At 29.3% G+C, this 19,817-nt stretch overlaps 1 protein-coding gene across 2 annotated transcripts in view; it reads right to left on the reverse strand.

Annotated features, from left to right (window-relative positions):
• LOC122502972 (putative inorganic phosphate cotransporter) overlaps positions 1-19,817 on the reverse strand; it is a 46,063-nt gene continuing 26,246 nt past the window's right edge. For both annotated transcript variants that reach the window (XM_043613340.1, XM_043613339.1), the window contains exons 2-8: positions 14,972-15,156; positions 12,484-12,726; positions 7,732-7,819; positions 5,128-5,354; positions 4,652-4,801; positions 4,131-4,505; positions 1-2,235 (exon numbers count right to left, since the gene is read on the reverse strand). In XM_043613340.1, the coding sequence (XP_043469275.1) occupies positions 2,053-2,235; positions 4,131-4,505; positions 4,652-4,801; positions 5,128-5,354; positions 7,732-7,819; positions 12,484-12,726; positions 14,972-15,156 (1,451 nt within the window). In that variant the 3' untranslated portion in view covers positions 1-2,052. The remainder of the gene's footprint in view (positions 2,236-4,130; positions 4,506-4,651; positions 4,802-5,127; positions 5,355-7,731; positions 7,820-12,483; positions 12,727-14,971; positions 15,157-19,817) is intronic.

Genomic DNA, 19,817 nt, shown 5'->3' on the forward strand with positions numbered 1-19,817 from the left:
TACGTCGTATAATTTTATTATATATCCTAAAAGGCACATTACACTCACAAGACTTTTCGAACTTTATCACATACTTTTAAATTAACATTCTTAAACAACGAATAAAATTATAATTATATAAATACAAAAAAGAAAATTAAGACCATGTTAAGAAGAAGCAGTGCCAACGCTTTTGATTTATTAAAAATATCGTTTTTAAGAATTTGTGCCTACTAAAATTCGGAGATTCGATGGCAGCAAAAGATTAAAAATCTATCCTTTATTCAAGACATTATTTAATTGTTTTCTACAAATGCACCATTGTTTAGATCTAATTTGCAGAAAACATTTATTTTCATTGCAGTTATGAATATATTGTTTATAATCAACAATTTTTTGTGGTTCTGCTTCTCTTAGACACGTATTAATTTCACAATATAGTTGATAGCCGAAAGTAAACTATATGAAATAAATTTTTACCAATTTCTTGCAATTTGAAAAAAACAATTTTTGATATAATATTAACGATTTCGATGTTACAATTTCTCTTATATATACAAGAGTTCCGATGATTCCGTTTTCCTTACATTCGAAATTTACTCTTATATTCTAATAATCTTTCACGTCACAAATTATTGCCATCGACAGCACCTTAAAACCCTTAAAAAATAGTGGGGAATGAAAATGATACATTTCAAACGTTTACTCATCCATTGCGGAAAATAATACGTATTTCTATCAACACATTAATTGAATATTTTCAATATTCAATATCACTTTAATGGTTAACTAAATTTTCTTCGAAATGAGCAGAAGTACGAAAAATGTATTGAGAATTTGAATCGTTTTAAAATAGAAATTTCTTCCTTTAGAAAATTTTTTAGTTTCCCTCACTTTTTTGAGATATGATCGGCATTGAAGCTTAATAATATTAAAGATTCATTAAACTTAAACTAAAAGTTTATAACATAATTTTGAATATAAAGTTTGACATCTATGTAAACTAAGTGAATCACAAATAATAGATTTTCCTTTCTGGCGAAAGTGATAAGTTTATTAAAAACAGTTTTTAAAAAACTAGTAAAAAAATTTGTTCAAAGGCTTTGAATGACACGGAAAAAAAGTTTTATTTCAAAATGTAAGTCAGTGTATTGAATTCGTTCTGTTCAAGATTAACGGTTTTATCAGTGACACTATTTATATTTTGTAGTAAATCTCAAATAGCCCAAATTCAAGAAAGACAGAAATAAAGATTGAAATAAATTTTCTTACCCTGAAATAACTAGAAATCAAAATTTAATAATAAAAAATATACAATATATAAATTTTATAATGTGTTAACAAAAATTGCTGTATTTTTCCATCAAGAAAATGAAATAACGCTTCATCAGTTCCACATTTGTTCAATAGTATCAAATGCATGCAGAATTTGTTATTCGGATTTTTAAATTTTTGCAGTAACAATATTCGGATAAAAGCGAATAGAATCTCAGTAAAAAGTTATATTTTTACAAAAACTTATAGTATATGTACATGAAGTATATGAATCTGAATTTCCATGTAGGACACTAATAGCAGCCAAAAATAATTGATTAACAATTTTCGAAACTTTAAGTTATAACTTTAGTTAAAAGTTTCTTCAAAGTTTCACTTTCTTAAGTATTAAGAAAAATAACATTTTTTACGAATTAAATCTTTGGCAAAAGTAAAATCCTACATTGGAATCGACCAAATAATACTCTAAATTTACTGAGCATTTATTGCCTATATTTCTCTTACAAATGGAAATCTCTTTTAACTGAAAGCATAAAATTGATGAATAATAAATATGTAATATTGTAGAAGACTACAAAAATTTAATGTTCTTTACGTGCACTCAACTATTTAACAAATGCAATACTAAAGCATGAAAGATGTTTTTGTGACACGTTAGAGCCGATTCCACAAATCCATCAATTTAATAAACGTTTCTTTTGAGGTATCCAATTGGCGAGGGATTTTTGAAACCGGATTCTAACAAAATAAAAAACGCTTTAATAATTAATGGCAAGAATCATTGACGTAATACATTTGTCACTGCTGAGTCTCATTTGTTGCTTTTACTGATTCTAAATTACTCTTGTTTTCCTTAACATCTTTGTCCGGATTGTCCCACACCTGCCGTTTGCCAGAAGCAAATATTAGATAAAACGTTGCACAGACGATGTAAACTCCTGCTGACAACATAAATACAATTCTCCATTTTGCTTGAGTAGGCTAAAACAAAAAAATGTTTCTGTTAAAACCTTAATCGTAAATGTGAAAATATAAAATGATTTAACGTCGTAAATATAAAGATTTTTAAATTACAAGCACACATTTTATTTATAGATAATTATGTTAAATAAATTTAAACAAATAAAAAAAAAATTTTAATTTAAATAAATTAAAATTAATAAATTAATTAAATTTAAATAAATTTAAAAATCGTAATTTTTCATGTGAATCGTTTTTCTTTAGTGCTAAAAGAATTGTAATTAAAAACTTCTAACGAAAATTTTTTTCTCAAAAGTTCATTATTTAAAATGACAAAATATATGACGACTACTAAAGCTTTAGATAAATGCAGGTCGATTATTTTAATAACAAAAGTTGTTAAAAAATTGTATATTTAACGTTTTTAAATGCTTTATTTGGAATAAATTTTTAGCGTTTATAAATAACTAGCTAATGTTACGCGCGAAACATGATATTCAATTCATTATTATTATACAAATTACAAAATTTTTTATTTTCAAATATAAATTTTTAAATAATTTCATAATCAAAATTTTTAAAATAGTGCATTTTAAAAATTTATAATAATAAGTGTATTAAGTACATAATTAATTATTATTATTGTTTAAATTTTCAAAAATTTTAATATAATTCTTCGCAAGCATTCAATTATTTTTATAAATAGTAAAGTTTTTTGCAAAAATTCAATTAATTCCAACAAAATTTTAGTAAAATTTCACGAGAGAATTCAATTTTTTTCTTAATTCGTTATAAAATTTTTCATAAGAATTAAATTTATTTTCTAAAATTTTAATAAATCTTTCGAAACAATTCAGTTTTTTTATAATAAAAATTTTCGAAGGAATCCAATTATTTTCTAAAATTTTTATAAATCTTTCAAAACAATTCAATTATTTTTATAAGTAGTAAAATTAATCGCAAAAATTGCTTTATTTTTTAAAAATAATATTTTTCTCAGGAATTCAATTATTTTCAATACAATTTTAATAAACTTTAAAAATCAAACATTTCATTATAATTATTAACAGACACGATTATTTTAAAAAGTTGAAAAAATTCTTTGTTTAATTCAATTATTTTGAAAAATTTTAATTAAAATTATTCAAAAAACTACATTATTTAAAAAAAAACTTAAAGAAATTCTTAAAAAAAATTTCATTATTAACAAAAGCTCTAAAAATTTAAAGAAATATTTTGAAAGGAAAATTTAATTATAGTCAAAATCTCTAATAGTATTTATTTTTCGAAAGAATTTAATAATTTTCATATTTTAATAAAATTCCTGGAATTAATTAAATTATTTTATAAAATTGTAATAAAATTTTAAGGAGGACTTAATTATTTTTCACAAAATTTTAATAAAAATTAATAATTAAATGTTTAATTTCAATTGTTATGAAACGTTATTATTTTAAAAACTGGAAAGAAATTATCCATAAATTTCAATTACTTTCAAAATTTTCAATTAAATTTAATAAAGAAACTTCATTATAAAAAAAATCACGTTTCAACACAATGGAGTAAATATTATTTTATATTTGTAAAATTTGACTTTTTAAGTTCATGAAAGATTTCTTAATTCACAAGAAGAGTATAAAAATTATAAATTTTATAAACTTTTTTCGTTTGAAAAGACATTAGAAATTTTAATAAAATGTGAAAAAATGTCATATGAGATGCAGACTGTATAGGATTGGACTATACTATAGTTTTTTATAATCCATTCCAAATTTATAAAAATTAATTAAAAAATAAGAAATAGAGGTAGCTTATACACAAAAGGATCTGAAAGTTTTATTAGTTTTTTACGTCACAAAAGAATAATAGTGTCAACCTTAAAACATTTAAAATATAATGTTGAAAAATTGTATTACCTGACCAACAATAATGTATCCTGCTGTAATAGGTGCTAGGAGTCCAGCGAGATTTGCCAGACAGTTTGTGAATGACATTAAAACTCCAGCGAACCTTGGCGAAATGTCCAAGTGATTTACTTTGAATCCAGAATATATTCCACCATTCAATCCCACTCCAACAGTTAGAATAGCCACTGTGAGCCAAGGATCACATCCAGTGTACGAGGCTGCGATTAAGGCGAATGCTGGTCCATACTGTCCGATAGCGTTAACAATTTTACGAGTTTTCGTGTGATCAAGTTTGTTACTGGATATAACCCAATCAGCAATGTGAGATATTACCATTGAAAATATCCACATGGCTAAGTACGGCAGAGAAGACACTGTGCCGTTCTGAAAACATTTCAGAGGAATCATTTCAAAGCGGCTTGCAGAAAATACGAAAATAAAGTTTGACTAAAGTAAAGATAAAATTGGGTTGCACTTGCACAAAATTAAATATAATTTTATAATGTAAAACTTTTAATAAAATTCTTTACCGATTTAATATTGAAATGAAGAATTTGTTTCATGAATGTCGGTAGTTCGGTCATTAAAGTTTCATAACCATAATTTTGACCCATGTGTGCGATCAAAATGGCCCAGAAAGGTAAAGATGTGACGATCGATTTCCAAGGGACTGGCGGTGACTGAAAGAGGAAAAATATAATAATATTAACAAAGATAATATATTAATTTATTTATAAACTCGTCTTATTCCTTTATAACGAGTTATTATAGTTTGAAGAGTTCAGCTTCATGGCATTATAATCTAAAGGCGTTTGTACACCTCCACGGATCTGAATCTGTTTCTGTCGGGCAAGCAGTTCTCTAAGTTGGAAAGAGTTTTCGAACAAAAATTTATATTTATTTATCGAACATACATATCAGACTACGGCTTTAACCACAAACACAACATTAAAATACTTTTACATAAAAATGTTTTAACAAATGGTAAATTTCCCTTTTTACTTACTGTAGCTCCTGCCGGACCCCAGAGGGAACTGAGGATATATTTCTTTTCCTCATCAGAAATACGTGGATGTTGTTCTGGATCTTCATGTACCATAATCAAGAATGCTATGCACCATATCGTTCCAACCGCACCGAAGACGTAAAATATTGAAGGCCATCCACCGTCAAATCCATATTCAGAAAGTAGTCCACTCAAGGGCATAGATATCACAGTGCCGAATTGGGCTCCTAAAGTAACATAAATTAGAAGAGTACCGTTAATATGCATGTTATTTATATTTGCAATCTCCAAGTTAAGTGGATCCCTAATTTCTGTAGATGCCTGTGAATTTCTAAGATTTTAGAATGCCGCTGGAAACATCGGCAACATCAGTTCCACTGTGGCAGTGTGGCATCGCTTCTGTTGGACAGTGTAAGCAGTGTAAGCAGTTCTTAAATTACCTGGTTTATTTGACGAAATGCTGAAGCCCATTTAGTCAAAATAAAAAATTGTAAGCTCTGTATTAACGTAACAAACGAACAAACCAAAACTATAGAACAAAACAAAGTAGGGAAATTAAATCAGAATCCACAATCGTAGGGGGAAATTAAGCCTGCTTGTTCTGCAACATATGGGTCCAGAGGAATCCCAAAATTCTGAAATTTCCTCTCCCAGACCTGGATCTTCGATGTTCTGCTTCTCGATTTTGTTCCCATGGAATCATGCACGCAAAACAGAAACCTGGGGAGATACGACCCCATTGCTGTGGGTAAATTAATAGGCAGTGTGATACAGGAAAATAGGAGAATCTTCAATAGCGGTAGAAACCAAATAAAAATTTGGTGTGAAGAGAGAAGTGATGCGAACCTACTTTTCTCTTCTGAGGCGTTAACCGGAAAAAGCTACCGAACTTTCAGACGTTATTGAAAATATGGATCCTGAAGAAAAAGAACTGATCATTACTGCAAAAAGAAGAATAAACAGAAGATAAAAACAATATTCGGACATAATTGTTATAACTTTTAACACTACATTTATACCCAGATTTATCTTCGCATAGAGTTAGAATCTTTGGCACTTCTAGTATCAGTAATGCAGAGCAACCTCAACAAATTGTGAACACTGTGCTGAGAAACATTTTTCCGATGCTTGTACTAACCCCCTACTTACTAGTAAACGTTATAATTGCTCTGAAGCTCATAATGCATCTTCCAGAGATTGTCAAGTGTACAAATTTGAATTTCAAATCATGAGGCACTGATACATTGGAAACCTTTCAAAAAAAGATTCGCGTATTAAATTATACAATTTGGGATGGACAAACCCAAGAAGATTCTCGATTACTGACACTTCCTCTAGTGAAGCTGGAAACGAACCGCAGGAAGATAAGACACCTCCTGAAGACCTTGTTAAAGAGCCTCCCCAAAAGAGACGAGATCCTCTTGAGAAGTTACAAGATGGAGATTCAGATCATTCTAGTGATGCAATGGAAACAACTTAGCAGGAAGGAATCTTTGTACGTGAGAAATCCTTTAATGTATATGTGCAAGCGTAGTCCCATTCAATCAGAAAGCTTATACCGAAGCAGTATTTCGTGAATACAAGAAGGATAGTCGGATGGCTCTTTCTTGTTCACTCTCATAAAATACTCCTTTCGGTTTTGCGCTCTCTGCTCACATGGGATCGAACCCTTTAGTCAGTAACCGTATTTGGATGTTGCTTACCTTGAATGCTTTCTTTTTCAATCCATTCGATCTGTACTCAGTGTGTACTTTAAGGGTTAATAATTATTGGAAAGATCGGGGTATTGTAGAGTATAAACCCGGTAAGAGGAGGTTGATTAAAATAGATTAAAATGTATACAAATATCGCTAAATTCTGAATCATTTCAATGACAAACTTATGTCATTTTTGAACTTCCATGTTTTAATTCCTTTAAAGATAATTCATCTGCACACATTTATATTCTATTTAATTCGGTATACATTTTACTTCTTATTGGGTAATTAGAATTGAAAACAATTTTATTCTGTTTAATACCATAAAATTTGTAATCATTAGAATTTCATTTATGACTTAAATATTGCTGACACTTTAATTCGTTTTAATGAAAAGCAAATAAAATGCATTAAAATGACTGCATATATGGTCAAAATTCAATATGCTTTTAATGCCAAACCAATGTCATTTTTAAAAATTTTGTGTAAACATTTTAATCTATTTTAATCAACCTCTTCTTACCGGGAAATTATCTGCACTGTACAGTGTAAGCTTTCGAATCTTATATATATAATCTGGCAAACTTACATATGATGTGTGGATACTGATATTTCACAAAGGAATCCAGTTAAGTATGTATTACGAAAATAAAAAGTAATTAAAATTAATTATTAAATAAACAAGAATTTTAAGGACCAATCGAATTAATTTATTCTTTTAATTTTTTGTTAAGGGAAAATTACTTTTTGATTGGTTTTCCCTCACTTTTCTCTATTTTATATTTTTCGAGATGATATACCATTTAAAATTTTTAATTCATGATTCAACGACTTTTAAGACCTGACTTAACGTGTATCAATATCTTAAACTAATTTTTAGATAAGTAAAATTTGAAGAAAAACATACCAGCATAGACGAAAGCTCCCATTCGACTTCTCTCATTAGGTGGAATCCACTTGGCCAACATAGCGTGCGTACATGGCACGATCGGACCCTGCAATAGGGATAATCCATTCCTAGGGGGAGGAAATATACCCGAACAATAAAAAATCGTTCACACTTCATAAATTACATACAAGTCCTTTAGTATTACAAACATATTCTTAAAACGTGATGGTGAAGTAAACAGTACTAAATATGTAGGTGGTTAAGAAACATATTTGTCTTTGAAGAGGCATTCAAACTTTCTTAAAACTCACGTGCCTCCTTCAAAGATGTAATTTAAACAACTAAAAGCCTTTTTTGAAAGAAAATATGTTCCTTTTTCTGAAGAAAACTTTCAAAGACAAATAATATTTCCCTGCCCCTTGGAAAAATATTAATATTAACTGAAATGTAATTAATTAAATGTCGCATCAAGCATCTAAACATACAAAATGTTAACCAACAATTTAAAGATTCTGCGAAGTTAACTTTTCCCTGATCGTTTACTTTAGATGTTCTGAATTGCAGTTTTATCACTGCTTAGGGTAGGATGACTTCAGACCCCGGATCAAGAAACTCGATTAGTTTTTTGATCCAGGGACTAAAATATAATTCATTTATACTCAATACTAAAAACTTTACACTTCTACTTTCTAGTGATGAAAAGATATAATCTGGGTCCGAAAGTCTATGTCCATAAACAATAGGTATGATTGCTTGCCATAATAAATATCCGTTTAAATTTAGATTTACAGATTACCTCTTCCTAGCACCAGAAAATGAAACATTGATTAAATCAATTGATTCCACCAGTGTTTTCAGTTTTGTGAACTGCAGATATTCCATTTTGAAAATTGTAAAACTGTGGTATAATCGGCTAAAAACATACTCAACTTTTAAACAAAACTTTTTCCTTTTTTTTGAACAATTGTTGTCTATCAACATTTTCTATGATATTAAAAATTTTAAATACGTTTGAAGTATAGAGAATTATTATTCAATAACTAAAGCATATTCCAAAAATTTATTGAAGTTGATTTAATGAAAACTTTTGAAGAAATAAAGTTGAAAAGTAAGAAAGGTCACCTAGTAATTTAAAAAAATTTGTTTCCTTTTTCTAGAATTACAACACTTCGAAAATCATGAAGCATCCGAAACATACATTCAACAATAGGATTGGATAATTGTTTGTCAGAATAATTTCACATAAACTTTATTTGTGATAAACCTACTGAAACTTAAACTAACGGTAATGAAGTTTGTATCATCAAATAATATATGAATTAGCTCAAGTTAGAAAGAATTCAAATTGAGATAAATGACAAATAATAGTGAAATAAGATTTATGGAAAACAGAATAAAATGATTTGATTTCTGTTATAGTTAATGATAATAAATCCTAATTAGTGATGCATGTCGAGCAGATTTGTCATTTGTTTTTTCGTATATTCTCTGAATCCCGCATTAAATGATTTTATTGTATTTAAAAAAATTCCTGAAACTTACAAAGTATTTGACCTTCTAAAATAGACGTCTTCCTTAAATAAAATAAATATTTACTTAGATTAAACAAACTTTATTTAGAATAATCTTAAAATAATATTTATACAACAAAATAAAGTATTTGATTCTAATACAATTTTTTTTCTGAGTATTATAAAATTGAGATAAAATTATAAAATTCAATTATGTTGACTATTTGTTCGAATTTTGTCGATCGAGAATCGCGCGACATGCAACACTAACTTTTAGTTCATACAGACAGCTGCTTTCTTAACTAGGATAACATTTAGTTCTGTATCGTTTTTATATCAATATCGGAGTGAAAATTATACTTTCTTTTGCCTGCGCCAAATAAGAATTGTGGCAAATGATGTTTATGTTAATTTGTACATCAAGAAAGTTTGCTTTCAATTGAGATTTTGATAATATTCATGTGCCTCAACATTTAGAGAATAGTAATTTTAAATTTATCAGAGCTGTATTAACATCAGAGATATAAGATTTCAAATAACGATTTCACTTTGATTCTTAAGCATATTTAAAAAGTCGCGTTTTGAAATATCACTTAAATCTCATCTAATTTGAAACTTACTATTAGAACAACATACGGTATTACTTGAAATACTACATTTTTGCAAAGAAAGTGGAAAAGTTTTTATGACCAAGTTAAAGTATAAATTTTTGAATTTACTTCATCAATACCATGCTTTCTTATAAAAATTTCTTTATTTCATAGTTGCGAAACTTTTTTATCATTTTAAAGATTTTATCACAAGTGGGACAATAAAAGTTTATTATATAGAATTAAGGTAAATGCTGCGGATGGAAAAGATTGGCTAGAGTTTCGAAGATTAAGAAAGTGACTCAAGTTGTAATAATATTTATATTTGTTTTGCTATATTTGTATAAAAATGAATAATTTTAATTTGGGTGATAGCCACAATGAAGCAAGCAATTAGTGCTCTAATAAAATGAGACAAAGGTAGCGAAGAGGAGGATGCCGTGGTGTCCAACAACAAGTTGTCATTGTCTTTGTCAAAAAGCTTTCATACTTAGGCCTGGCGAAGTATAATATAGTCAATATACCTACTTTGGACGAAGGACGAGCCTGAATCTCTACCATACAGATTATTTTTTAAAACTTGGCTTTTCAAAATGAAAACAATAACAAAACATCAAATACTTTAAAGGATAATTTTGGATTCGCCAAACTCAAAAATCAGTAATGGTAATTAATAGCTCGGTGATGGATGACGTACATTCTGATGTAAATGATGACGTTTTTGAAGGTAGTCCAAAAGCAGCACTACTTCATAATATTAATAATTATGTTTTAATTCCTATAGCACATTCTACAGAACTTAAAAAATCTTTCAAAGTAATGCTATTAATTTTATATATTGAAATATTAGCCTTGAGCGTCTTATATTAATGGCATGATTCATCATTCAAAATAAACAGCTTCTCGCATGCAATTAGATTCAGGTAAATTCAAATCTCTCTCAATAAAATTTGAAGAAATTTAAAACATAAAAAGGGTATTTTAATTGTGATAGATTGTTGCTTGGAAAGCATAATAAACGCGCTCTCAAGAAGGTACCTAAGAAGCAAACGATTTATAGATTATGTTTGTGTTAGACTTTTCTTGATTGGAAGTTTTTTTTAATTATATAAATTTGAAACCAGTTTTTACTGAATATTTTGAATGTAACAAAGACTTGAACATCAATAACAGGTAATAGTAATTGATTCTCTTTCTGTTTTTTTAATCCAAAAATAGTAAACATAATCTAACATTTTTTGCTTCTTAGGTACCTTTCTTGGGTGTCTAAGATGGATGTTAAACGCCAAAATTGTATCTGACGTTTTAATCAAATAGAAGAAGGAACTTAATCCAAATGAGAGTAACGAGAGTATTGTAGGATCAAAATATACGAAAAGGAAGACCACCCTTTTAAAAACAAAGGTGGCGCTTGATACCCACAAATTGGTTTGATATCACCATGAAGAAGAGGCTTAGCAATAGTCTTGGCAGGAAATTACCCAGTTAAATGGTGTGGATTTTAGAGGGTCGATCCAGCTAATGACAAGGATGATCAAACATACTGATCTGCATACAGTCCTTGGCTTTATTTATGTTGTTTTATTGTAAGATGAGTTCATTAACACTGTATAACAATTACAAGCTTCGCATCCATTAGTTAATAAAAATTCTCATTAGTTAATAATAAATAGCTATCGAAAAATTAAATTTGACGAATAAAAATCAACTTAAAACGTAAAGATCATGACAATTTTATTTGCGATAATGTTATAGAAAAATAAATCTAAAAAAATGATTCTATAAATATTTGTGACGCACTGACTCACAAAAATTACTTATGACTAATCTAAAAGACGATTAACGTGTAACTTCTTCTTTGAAATATGCAAGCAGTAAAAGTTAAACTACATAAATTCTGAAAGAAATATTACATCTTTTTTTTCTGACAACAAAATTTTATATTTAAAAAATATATTTTAAGTAACTTTCATGGAAAATCTAAATAATACTTTTATACATTTTAACAGCGGTTAAAAACGGTGCTTAAAAATGTTAAGTCTAACAAATTATGTAACTTGTAAAATAATTAATGTTTTGTACTTCCAATTAAAGTTTTTTTATCAACAATTAAAGTTTTAATAGAATAAAATTTGAATTGAGTGAAGTTTAAATCAACAAACTGTATTGTAGTTTAACTGACAAACAAATAATATCTCAGCTTTAGTCCAATAAATAAAACCAGCGACTGTAATTACAGGGAAAGTAAACTTTAGTTAAGATAACTTTATTTTTAAATTAGGAAAACTTTCAAAGTGACGAGTTGATTGGGAATAAACAGGGAAAGTCTGGAAAAATCAGGGGTGTAGATACTATGAGTTAGAACCCTTTTTAAATATCTTGTCCAGTTAAATTGTTAGTACCCATTTCATTCCGAGCGATAGCAGAAAGTGGAATAGTGGATGACCATCGCGGCCAAATGAATATTTGTCATAAACTCGCTGGATTCACTTTTACGTTACCAGTCAAGTGCAAACTTTACATTTTTTCACATGTTCATTCAACACAATAACTTGTGCTAATTCATTTAAGAAAAACATTTAAAAAAAACTTTTGCAATTAAAAACTTTCTTTGTATAATCGAGATATATTCATTTATAAATATAAATAAATTGTTTCATAAAACTTACCTCTCCCAGGCCTTGGATAAATCGTACAATCATCAGCCAGTAGAAGCCCCAATGCGCCGATATTGGAACCAGCAAACCAAACACAGAGTTGATTAGCATTCCAATACCAAGAAAGTATTTAGATCCATAGCGCTTAGCAAGGATCCCGAAAGGTATTTGCGTTATAACGTAACCGTAAAAGAATGAACTGAGTAGGTAGCCTTGCATCTTGCTATCCCATACGTATTCTCCATCGCTACTGCTCTATAAAAATACAAGAATATTAGTATCGGAATTTGCACACATTTTAGTAGTTTTTTATTTTTTTAAATTTATAAATAAGAAGTCAATTCTATAAAAAGATTCGTCAAAATAAATAGTGGCCACCCCGGCCCTCTAAAGGTTAAAAGTATAGTTCCGTCAAACTACAACATCCACAATCAAATATCCAAAAATTTTTTATACCAGAATTTAGGGCTATTTTTGGGGTTGTTTTAGGCCTCTTCAGAAATACATTTTCAGAATTCCAAAAATCATTCCTTTCTTGAAAACAACCCCTTTCTTCAACACGACAAATATAAAATATCCAAGATCTTTAAAAAGAGTAGGTTATTTCAATAAAGCTTAAAAAATTGAATCAATTTGGAGAAGAAATTACGCAAATATGTGAAGCTTAGATATTTTGTATTTTTGTGTTAAAGAAAGGGATGCTTTTTGAAGTTCGGGAAATGTATTTTTGAAGAGGCCTAAAAAACCCAAAAATATAACCTGTTGATTTTTTCTTAATTCTTGTATTTTGAGAGTAGGTGCTAGCTTGACGTAAGGGGACCTCTTAAACGTGCTTTTCTTTTTTCATCGGTACCTCATTGAATTAACAATGATTTTACGATTTATCATTTTTGCCGAGTTTATACATGAATTTTAAAAGTCTCTGCGTCTTTATTTTCATGTGTAAAGTGTATACTGAGAGTCCATACTAACAGATATATTTACTAGAGTCTGTACGATTTCAGTTTCAATTTCTTTTATGGGAACTTAAGTATAAAAATTGAAAAAGATGGACATTTCATATAAAATTTTTGTAAAATATGACATCACCTCATGCTTTCTATCATTGGTGTTTGTTTATATATTAGGCGAAGCTTTTAATACACGCTCGGAGAGATAAGAATGGTTTGTTTTTTTTGTTACACATAAATTGATTTTTCGATTCAAAAATTTTTGTGACATTTTGTACTTTAATCGGTACACTTATATCTACATTTTTTATCTTGAATAGGTACACATTGTTGAAACCATATATTCGTTTATCATTCAAAAATGATATGGCTAATATTGTTTTTTAAGGATATTTTACTGACTTTCAAAAATTGTGTCATAGACCCCAAAATAAACACCACTCATCTTCAATTTCTTCATTTTATTTTATTTAAATTTAACCCTTCTTTAAAGCTATTAGGAGTCTCGTAAATGACATTTTTTCTTTTTCCACCTGTCTTGACTCTATTAGAAGTTATCTGATGTAGTTTTAATCCACATTTGTGATTTTAATATATTCTTTTATTTTAAGGGGACGTTCATAAACTACGTAGACCAATTTTTTGGAAATTTTAACCCCCCATGAAGACGCAATTACATGTATTAGCGCCATTTTTTCCTCTTATGGTAGACAATTTCTTAACCCCCCCCCCCCCTCCCCCTAGACGTGCTACGTAGTTTATGAACGTTCCCTTAAAAAATCAATTTTTGTAGGGTGTGGAATATATTTTATATCTAAGTCTGTTGATGGATTTATTGTTTGACAAGAATTCGATGAAAATAATTGTCTATTGTAGGCTCAGTCTTAAGAATTTTAAGCCAGGCGGTGTAAACAAGTTCAGTAGTAAGCTAAATGTACACCCAAATGCATATATGCTGTCCTTTCGGGTTGACAGTTTTTTTAAATGTCGTGCTAAGATTTTTAAAATTCCGTCAGACCAAAAACACAGCATGTATGCATTTGGGTGAATAATCATTATACAAATCATTATACAGTAGAGACCCTATTATCCGGGACTAATGGAGGTAGGCACCTATCCGGATAATCGAATAAAGTACAAAATAAGCGAATTTTCGATTTTTAATTTTAGGTATTTATTTACATATGTATTTAAATTCTTATTTAACTGAAACGAAATAAAACTCATAAAATCAACATTAATAAATGTTTAGTTAGAAATATTTCCAAAAATTTACATAAACATTTTCTTAAAATCATTAAAATACACTAAAACTAACGTTTCGTGTGAAAATTCAAAACTTATGGTATTAAATGCTTATAAACTTTAAAATTAAAAACAAAAAAATATTTCAAATTTGTCCGGATAATGGGGTTTCTACTGTGGTATATACCTATATATTATACAGTTTTTTATGGTGATAAAAAATAAAACAAGAAAAATATCTGGATAGCACAGATTTCGTAAAGCGTAATATTCAATAATATTGAAAAATTAAAAATCATACTTACATTTTCGGTCGAATTACTACTTCTGTCATCACCACATTCGTTTGTGTATTCAATATGACTTTCTGTAATTGCCGTGTGATTCACCATCGCTACTATAGCTACTGACATATTTGTTCTCATTATGTAGGCATTGGCCATGCCCAGGAAGAGCATGAATGTGACTACGTGACGTGTCCCCACCATTGCTGAAAAATATTAAATATATACTATTAATAAATAATAAGTTTTACGTTTTAAAAATCTAATATCAATTTGTTAGCTTTTACAATAACTAGCGTCCCGTTCGCGTTTTATTCTGTTCAGGGTTTGACGCTTTTACTCCGTCTATAATATTGACACTTTTGTGCCTTTGGAATAAAAAATATCGTAAGTTGAGAGTCCACTCATGCAAAAAAATCACCTTAAACAAATAGTTGGTTTTGTTCGTTTTGTTCCTTTGTTGGAAAGTCTCTGAAATTTCTAGGTTATGTGAAATGACGTGAAAGGTAAACAAACATTTTCTAACAAATTTTTTTCTATATACTTTTTACAAAATTTTTCAGTCGCCAGTAGAGGGCAGAAGCCTGCAGAGCGAGCACAATGTCTCAGCTGTCAAATATGGTTTGCATTACATTAAGCCTAACGCAGAATAAAAACGTAACGTGAACGTAAGCATGCGATAGAAAAGGACAAACCTACTTCTGTCCTTTTCTATCTCATGCTTGCGTTCGCTTCCCGTTTTATTCTGCTCAGGCCTTTTAATCTAAACTTTTCATTTTACAACCGCGTTTCTGTATGGATTTAATTTCAATTATTGTAATTTAGGAGATACTAACTAGTGGTTCGTTGACAGATTTTGTAAAAAGTGTCTGTGAAACTTTGGGTTTCACTCATTGGGTTGCATGGTGAAACTACATGCGTTTTGTGTGTTTTTATAGGTTAATTAATAAAAATGCATTGATTAAAGCACAAATTGACAAATTCTTTTCCCTAAAATTATTGTCATGTTTGTATAGTTTAGTCAATGTTTAAAGTAATAATTATTTATGCTTGAATCAATGGATTTTTATTAATTTAACCTATAAAAATACGACATGTACTGCGGACAGTAATCGACAGAGCGATAGTCGAGGCCGTCGAGGAGGCGCGTGGTCATCCATTCAAGTCAACCGTACTCAAGTGAGCTTAACCACAATCGGATTAATCATGTACGTATGTTTATTTAGCTTATTAACTCTACACATTTAGATAATCGATTATAGTTTTACACGGAAAGAAAAGTACACCAATTTTGCATAGGACACAAAATTCCAAAAGTTTCATTCGCTTATTTGACTAGAAATAACGAACTTCAATGAAAAAATGAAATAAAGTTAATGTATTCTTCACAAACTGTAAGGGAAAGGTAGTTCGTAAAAACTGAAAAGTTAAGGTACAAGTTCACGAAAAAGTCGTGAACTGTTGTAATCGCAACTTTCAGTAGTATGCGCAGATCGTAATGCGCATGACACATGGCTGATCAAGCATTCATTATTCAGTCGGTGTTTACATTCAGGCGATTCAGGCACAGACCAGTCTTTGGTTCAAGACATTCAAGTCATTTTTTAGATACAAGTGTATTGTTTTTTGTATTTATACTGAATATTATTGTAGGATAGTTTTATTTGTGAAACATAAATAGTTGATAAAATAAATTAAATATATAGAATGTTTGGAACTGGTATTTCAGTGCTTATATAGTTGAGAGTTCACGAACTTTGACGAACAGTGTTTGCTAATTTTGAAGAACTTTGTGTCCCATCCAAAAGTGATGTACTAATTCACGATATAGTTTCATTACGTATTTTCCATGTAGAGAATTAATTTAACTGAAAATATTAGTCTTATGTGACGTTTAATTATTAAATAATCTAAAAATGGTGTCTTATAAAATACCCAGTAAAAAAATAAATAAAATAAAATTTCGATGGTCTCTGAAATTTATAAGTTACGTGCGACCTACAGTTATCGCCGTCATCGCCCGCCTACATTACTGTGATGGTATTTCCCAGCACTTTGCAACCGCGTTTCTGCATTGATTAAAAAAATTGATTGGATTTATAGGTAATGAAGAAGTTTCGTTTCGATGATTAGTGAGCAGATTTTCTAAAAAGTGCCTGTGTGCAGAAACAAACTTGTTCGAAAATGATTGTTTACCATTTTCACGTCATTTAAACCGGCCAGTGCCGCATTTGTTGGGTGATAACTGTTTATCGAACATAATCTAGAAATTTCAGAAACCACCGAACACCGTTAATATTATGTCTTATAATTCTAATTAATTTAACTAATAAAAACAGCTGTGCTGCTTTGTTGCACTCATGAAATTCTTCTTTCGGGTTTAAGCTTCTGCTAACATGGGAGGACTGTACTACTCCATGAGTTTTTAAGTTAAACCGAATACAAAAATTATAATGGAGCATTTTAAAAATTCATAATATCATTAAGGCAGCAGAAGTCTGTCAAAGAAGACTAGAAACAGGAGGACCGACTCAATAAGTAGTGAGGTACGTGATGGTTTGGTTTTATGAAATAGACAAATAAGTTGCAAGTCGTAATAAACTGATATGTGCACATTGCCTACGGGTGGTAACGAGAAAATAAATATTCATGTTGCCGAGGCATTGTATGTACATAGAAATCAGCGTTAATATTTATGCTGAATTACCACCAGGTGGTAAATGCTTTTGCAAATAAAAGTTAGCCTGTACAAAAGTTGAACGAGTTGAACTACCTTTCCTGTCTTTATAGCCTTCTTGAGTCCTTAAATAAAACAAAGGATTTTTCTACTTAAAAATGTTCCGAAGTATTATAAAATTATTGACCCAAAACATTTTTTAAGAAATATACAAAAGAAAAAAAGTAATATCACTTTTTATGACCGTGTCTTAATCCAGTGTAGTATGAACTTGTTTACACCGCAGAGGGTAAAGTAGGGAAAAATAAATTAAGCTGGGGAAGCTGAGGAACTGTTCAATTTGTGCCTGCGCAGCGCAATATTTCATTGCTGAAAATAGTGCTGCGCAAACGCGAATTTAACTGTTTCTCCAGCTTAATTTACCCTCTACGGTGTAAATAACTTTACACGCTTTATTCTCAAAAACACATTTCTGAAACTGGGGAGACACTTTTCTCGAAACCTACCGAGCCGATTTTAAAAAAACCATTCGATTCTTTATCTAAAAAACTAAACAAACTTTTAAAAATTCACATTTTTAACCCATATTATTTTCAATAGGGATGAATTACCTTCAAAAACACAGCAGTTTTTTGTTGAGAGAAATGAGTATTAAAATTTTTAATACATTAAAAAAATCATTTTTAGGTCTTGTTGAATCGGAAAATTACAGCTGCGAAATTAAACCAAAAATACTTAAAAAATTAAGTAATTTATTTTAACTCACTAAGTATTTAACTATTTAATTACAAAATAATATTATTTAATTTTACAAAAATAGTACATTGTACAACTAGTGGCGAAAGTGTGATTTTTCGAGAGTGAAGTTTGCGGCTCGAGCGTAGCGAGAGCAGCAATCACTCGAGAAAAATCATTCTTTCACCACGAGTTGTGCACTACGTTTTCTCCAACGCCTTGCGAGGAAAGGTTTCTTCGTGAGTTTCGTATAATTTTAATTAAAAATGTTCTTATGTTTAATATAATAAAAGACGAATGTTTTGAGTGGGGAAGAAGTTAGATACAAAATAAATCTCGGTCAAAGAACAAGAAAAAAGAATAAATTCATGATTTACTTTCACCACGCCAAATTTTACTTTCGCCACGCTCTTCAGAGCAGTTGAGAAAAGTTCTACTTTCGCCACACTTTTCTACCAAGAAAAGTACTCCTTTCAGAGCAAGTGTTGGAGAAAAGAATTTTTTTTGCAATAATGTACTTTTTTACATTACAATTTTAAAATATTGTTTCTTAATAATTCTACACCAGAAAGTACCCTTAATTTTTTCGTCTTTTCATTCTGAATTAAAAAAATTAAATGTTTATGACAAGATGAACATTGAGATGTTTGATATTTTGACTTAATATTTATTAAAAATATTTTTTTATTTTTACAAATTTAAATTCTCGATTTTAAGGTCGAAATATTGTAAGTACCTAATGGTGTTTTTTTAGAAGAATTGTAATGAATTTTATAAAGCTATTAATATTAACTAATATTTCTGAGCATACGGTTGTATCAATAGTGAATGTCTTGAGAAAACTTTTGTTCTGATCAGGGAAGAAATTATAATATAATAATAAGGAATAAATTAACACGGATTTCTAGTTATTATAGCAAGGACTTTGTTGCGAATTACATATAGGATTCCTAGTAAAATATTAAAATAAAATTTCAAGGCAAAATGGCAAATCAGTTGGCAAAATTCCTATCCTGTCTCATTTAAACAATAATGATCTCTATCACATATATTAAAAAAACACTTTATGCGGTCATTATGCAATGAAAGATTTATGCTGTAACGACACATAAATCATTTATGCAACATTATGCGTCTTAAAAATGTGTGTAAGGTGAAAAATAAAATGTATATGTTAGTTAAAATACTCTATTAGAAATGGAAATATTTTTTCTCAATGACCTCAATGACTTTAGAGCATCAATTATAAAAAAGAAATGTATTATCGAGAATTTTGGCTCTAAATTTATGCTATAATAGGATGGGGTGGACCCGACCCAGTAAACATTTTGGGCCGTAGAATTTTTAAATTGGGCCTTATAGAAGTGGATAATATTACTTAAATCTTATAGTCTGCCACAATTCTATGTTTTAAATAGTTTGTTATAATATTCAAGTTTGGTGAAGCAAGCGATT

The sequence above is a fragment of the Leptopilina heterotoma genome, unplaced genomic scaffold (genome assembly GCF_015476425.1).
Source record: "Leptopilina heterotoma isolate Lh14 unplaced genomic scaffold, ASM1547642v1 Lhet_24, whole genome shotgun sequence".
In the NCBI taxonomy this organism is placed as follows: Eukaryota; Metazoa; Arthropoda; class Insecta; order Hymenoptera; family Figitidae; genus Leptopilina; species Leptopilina heterotoma.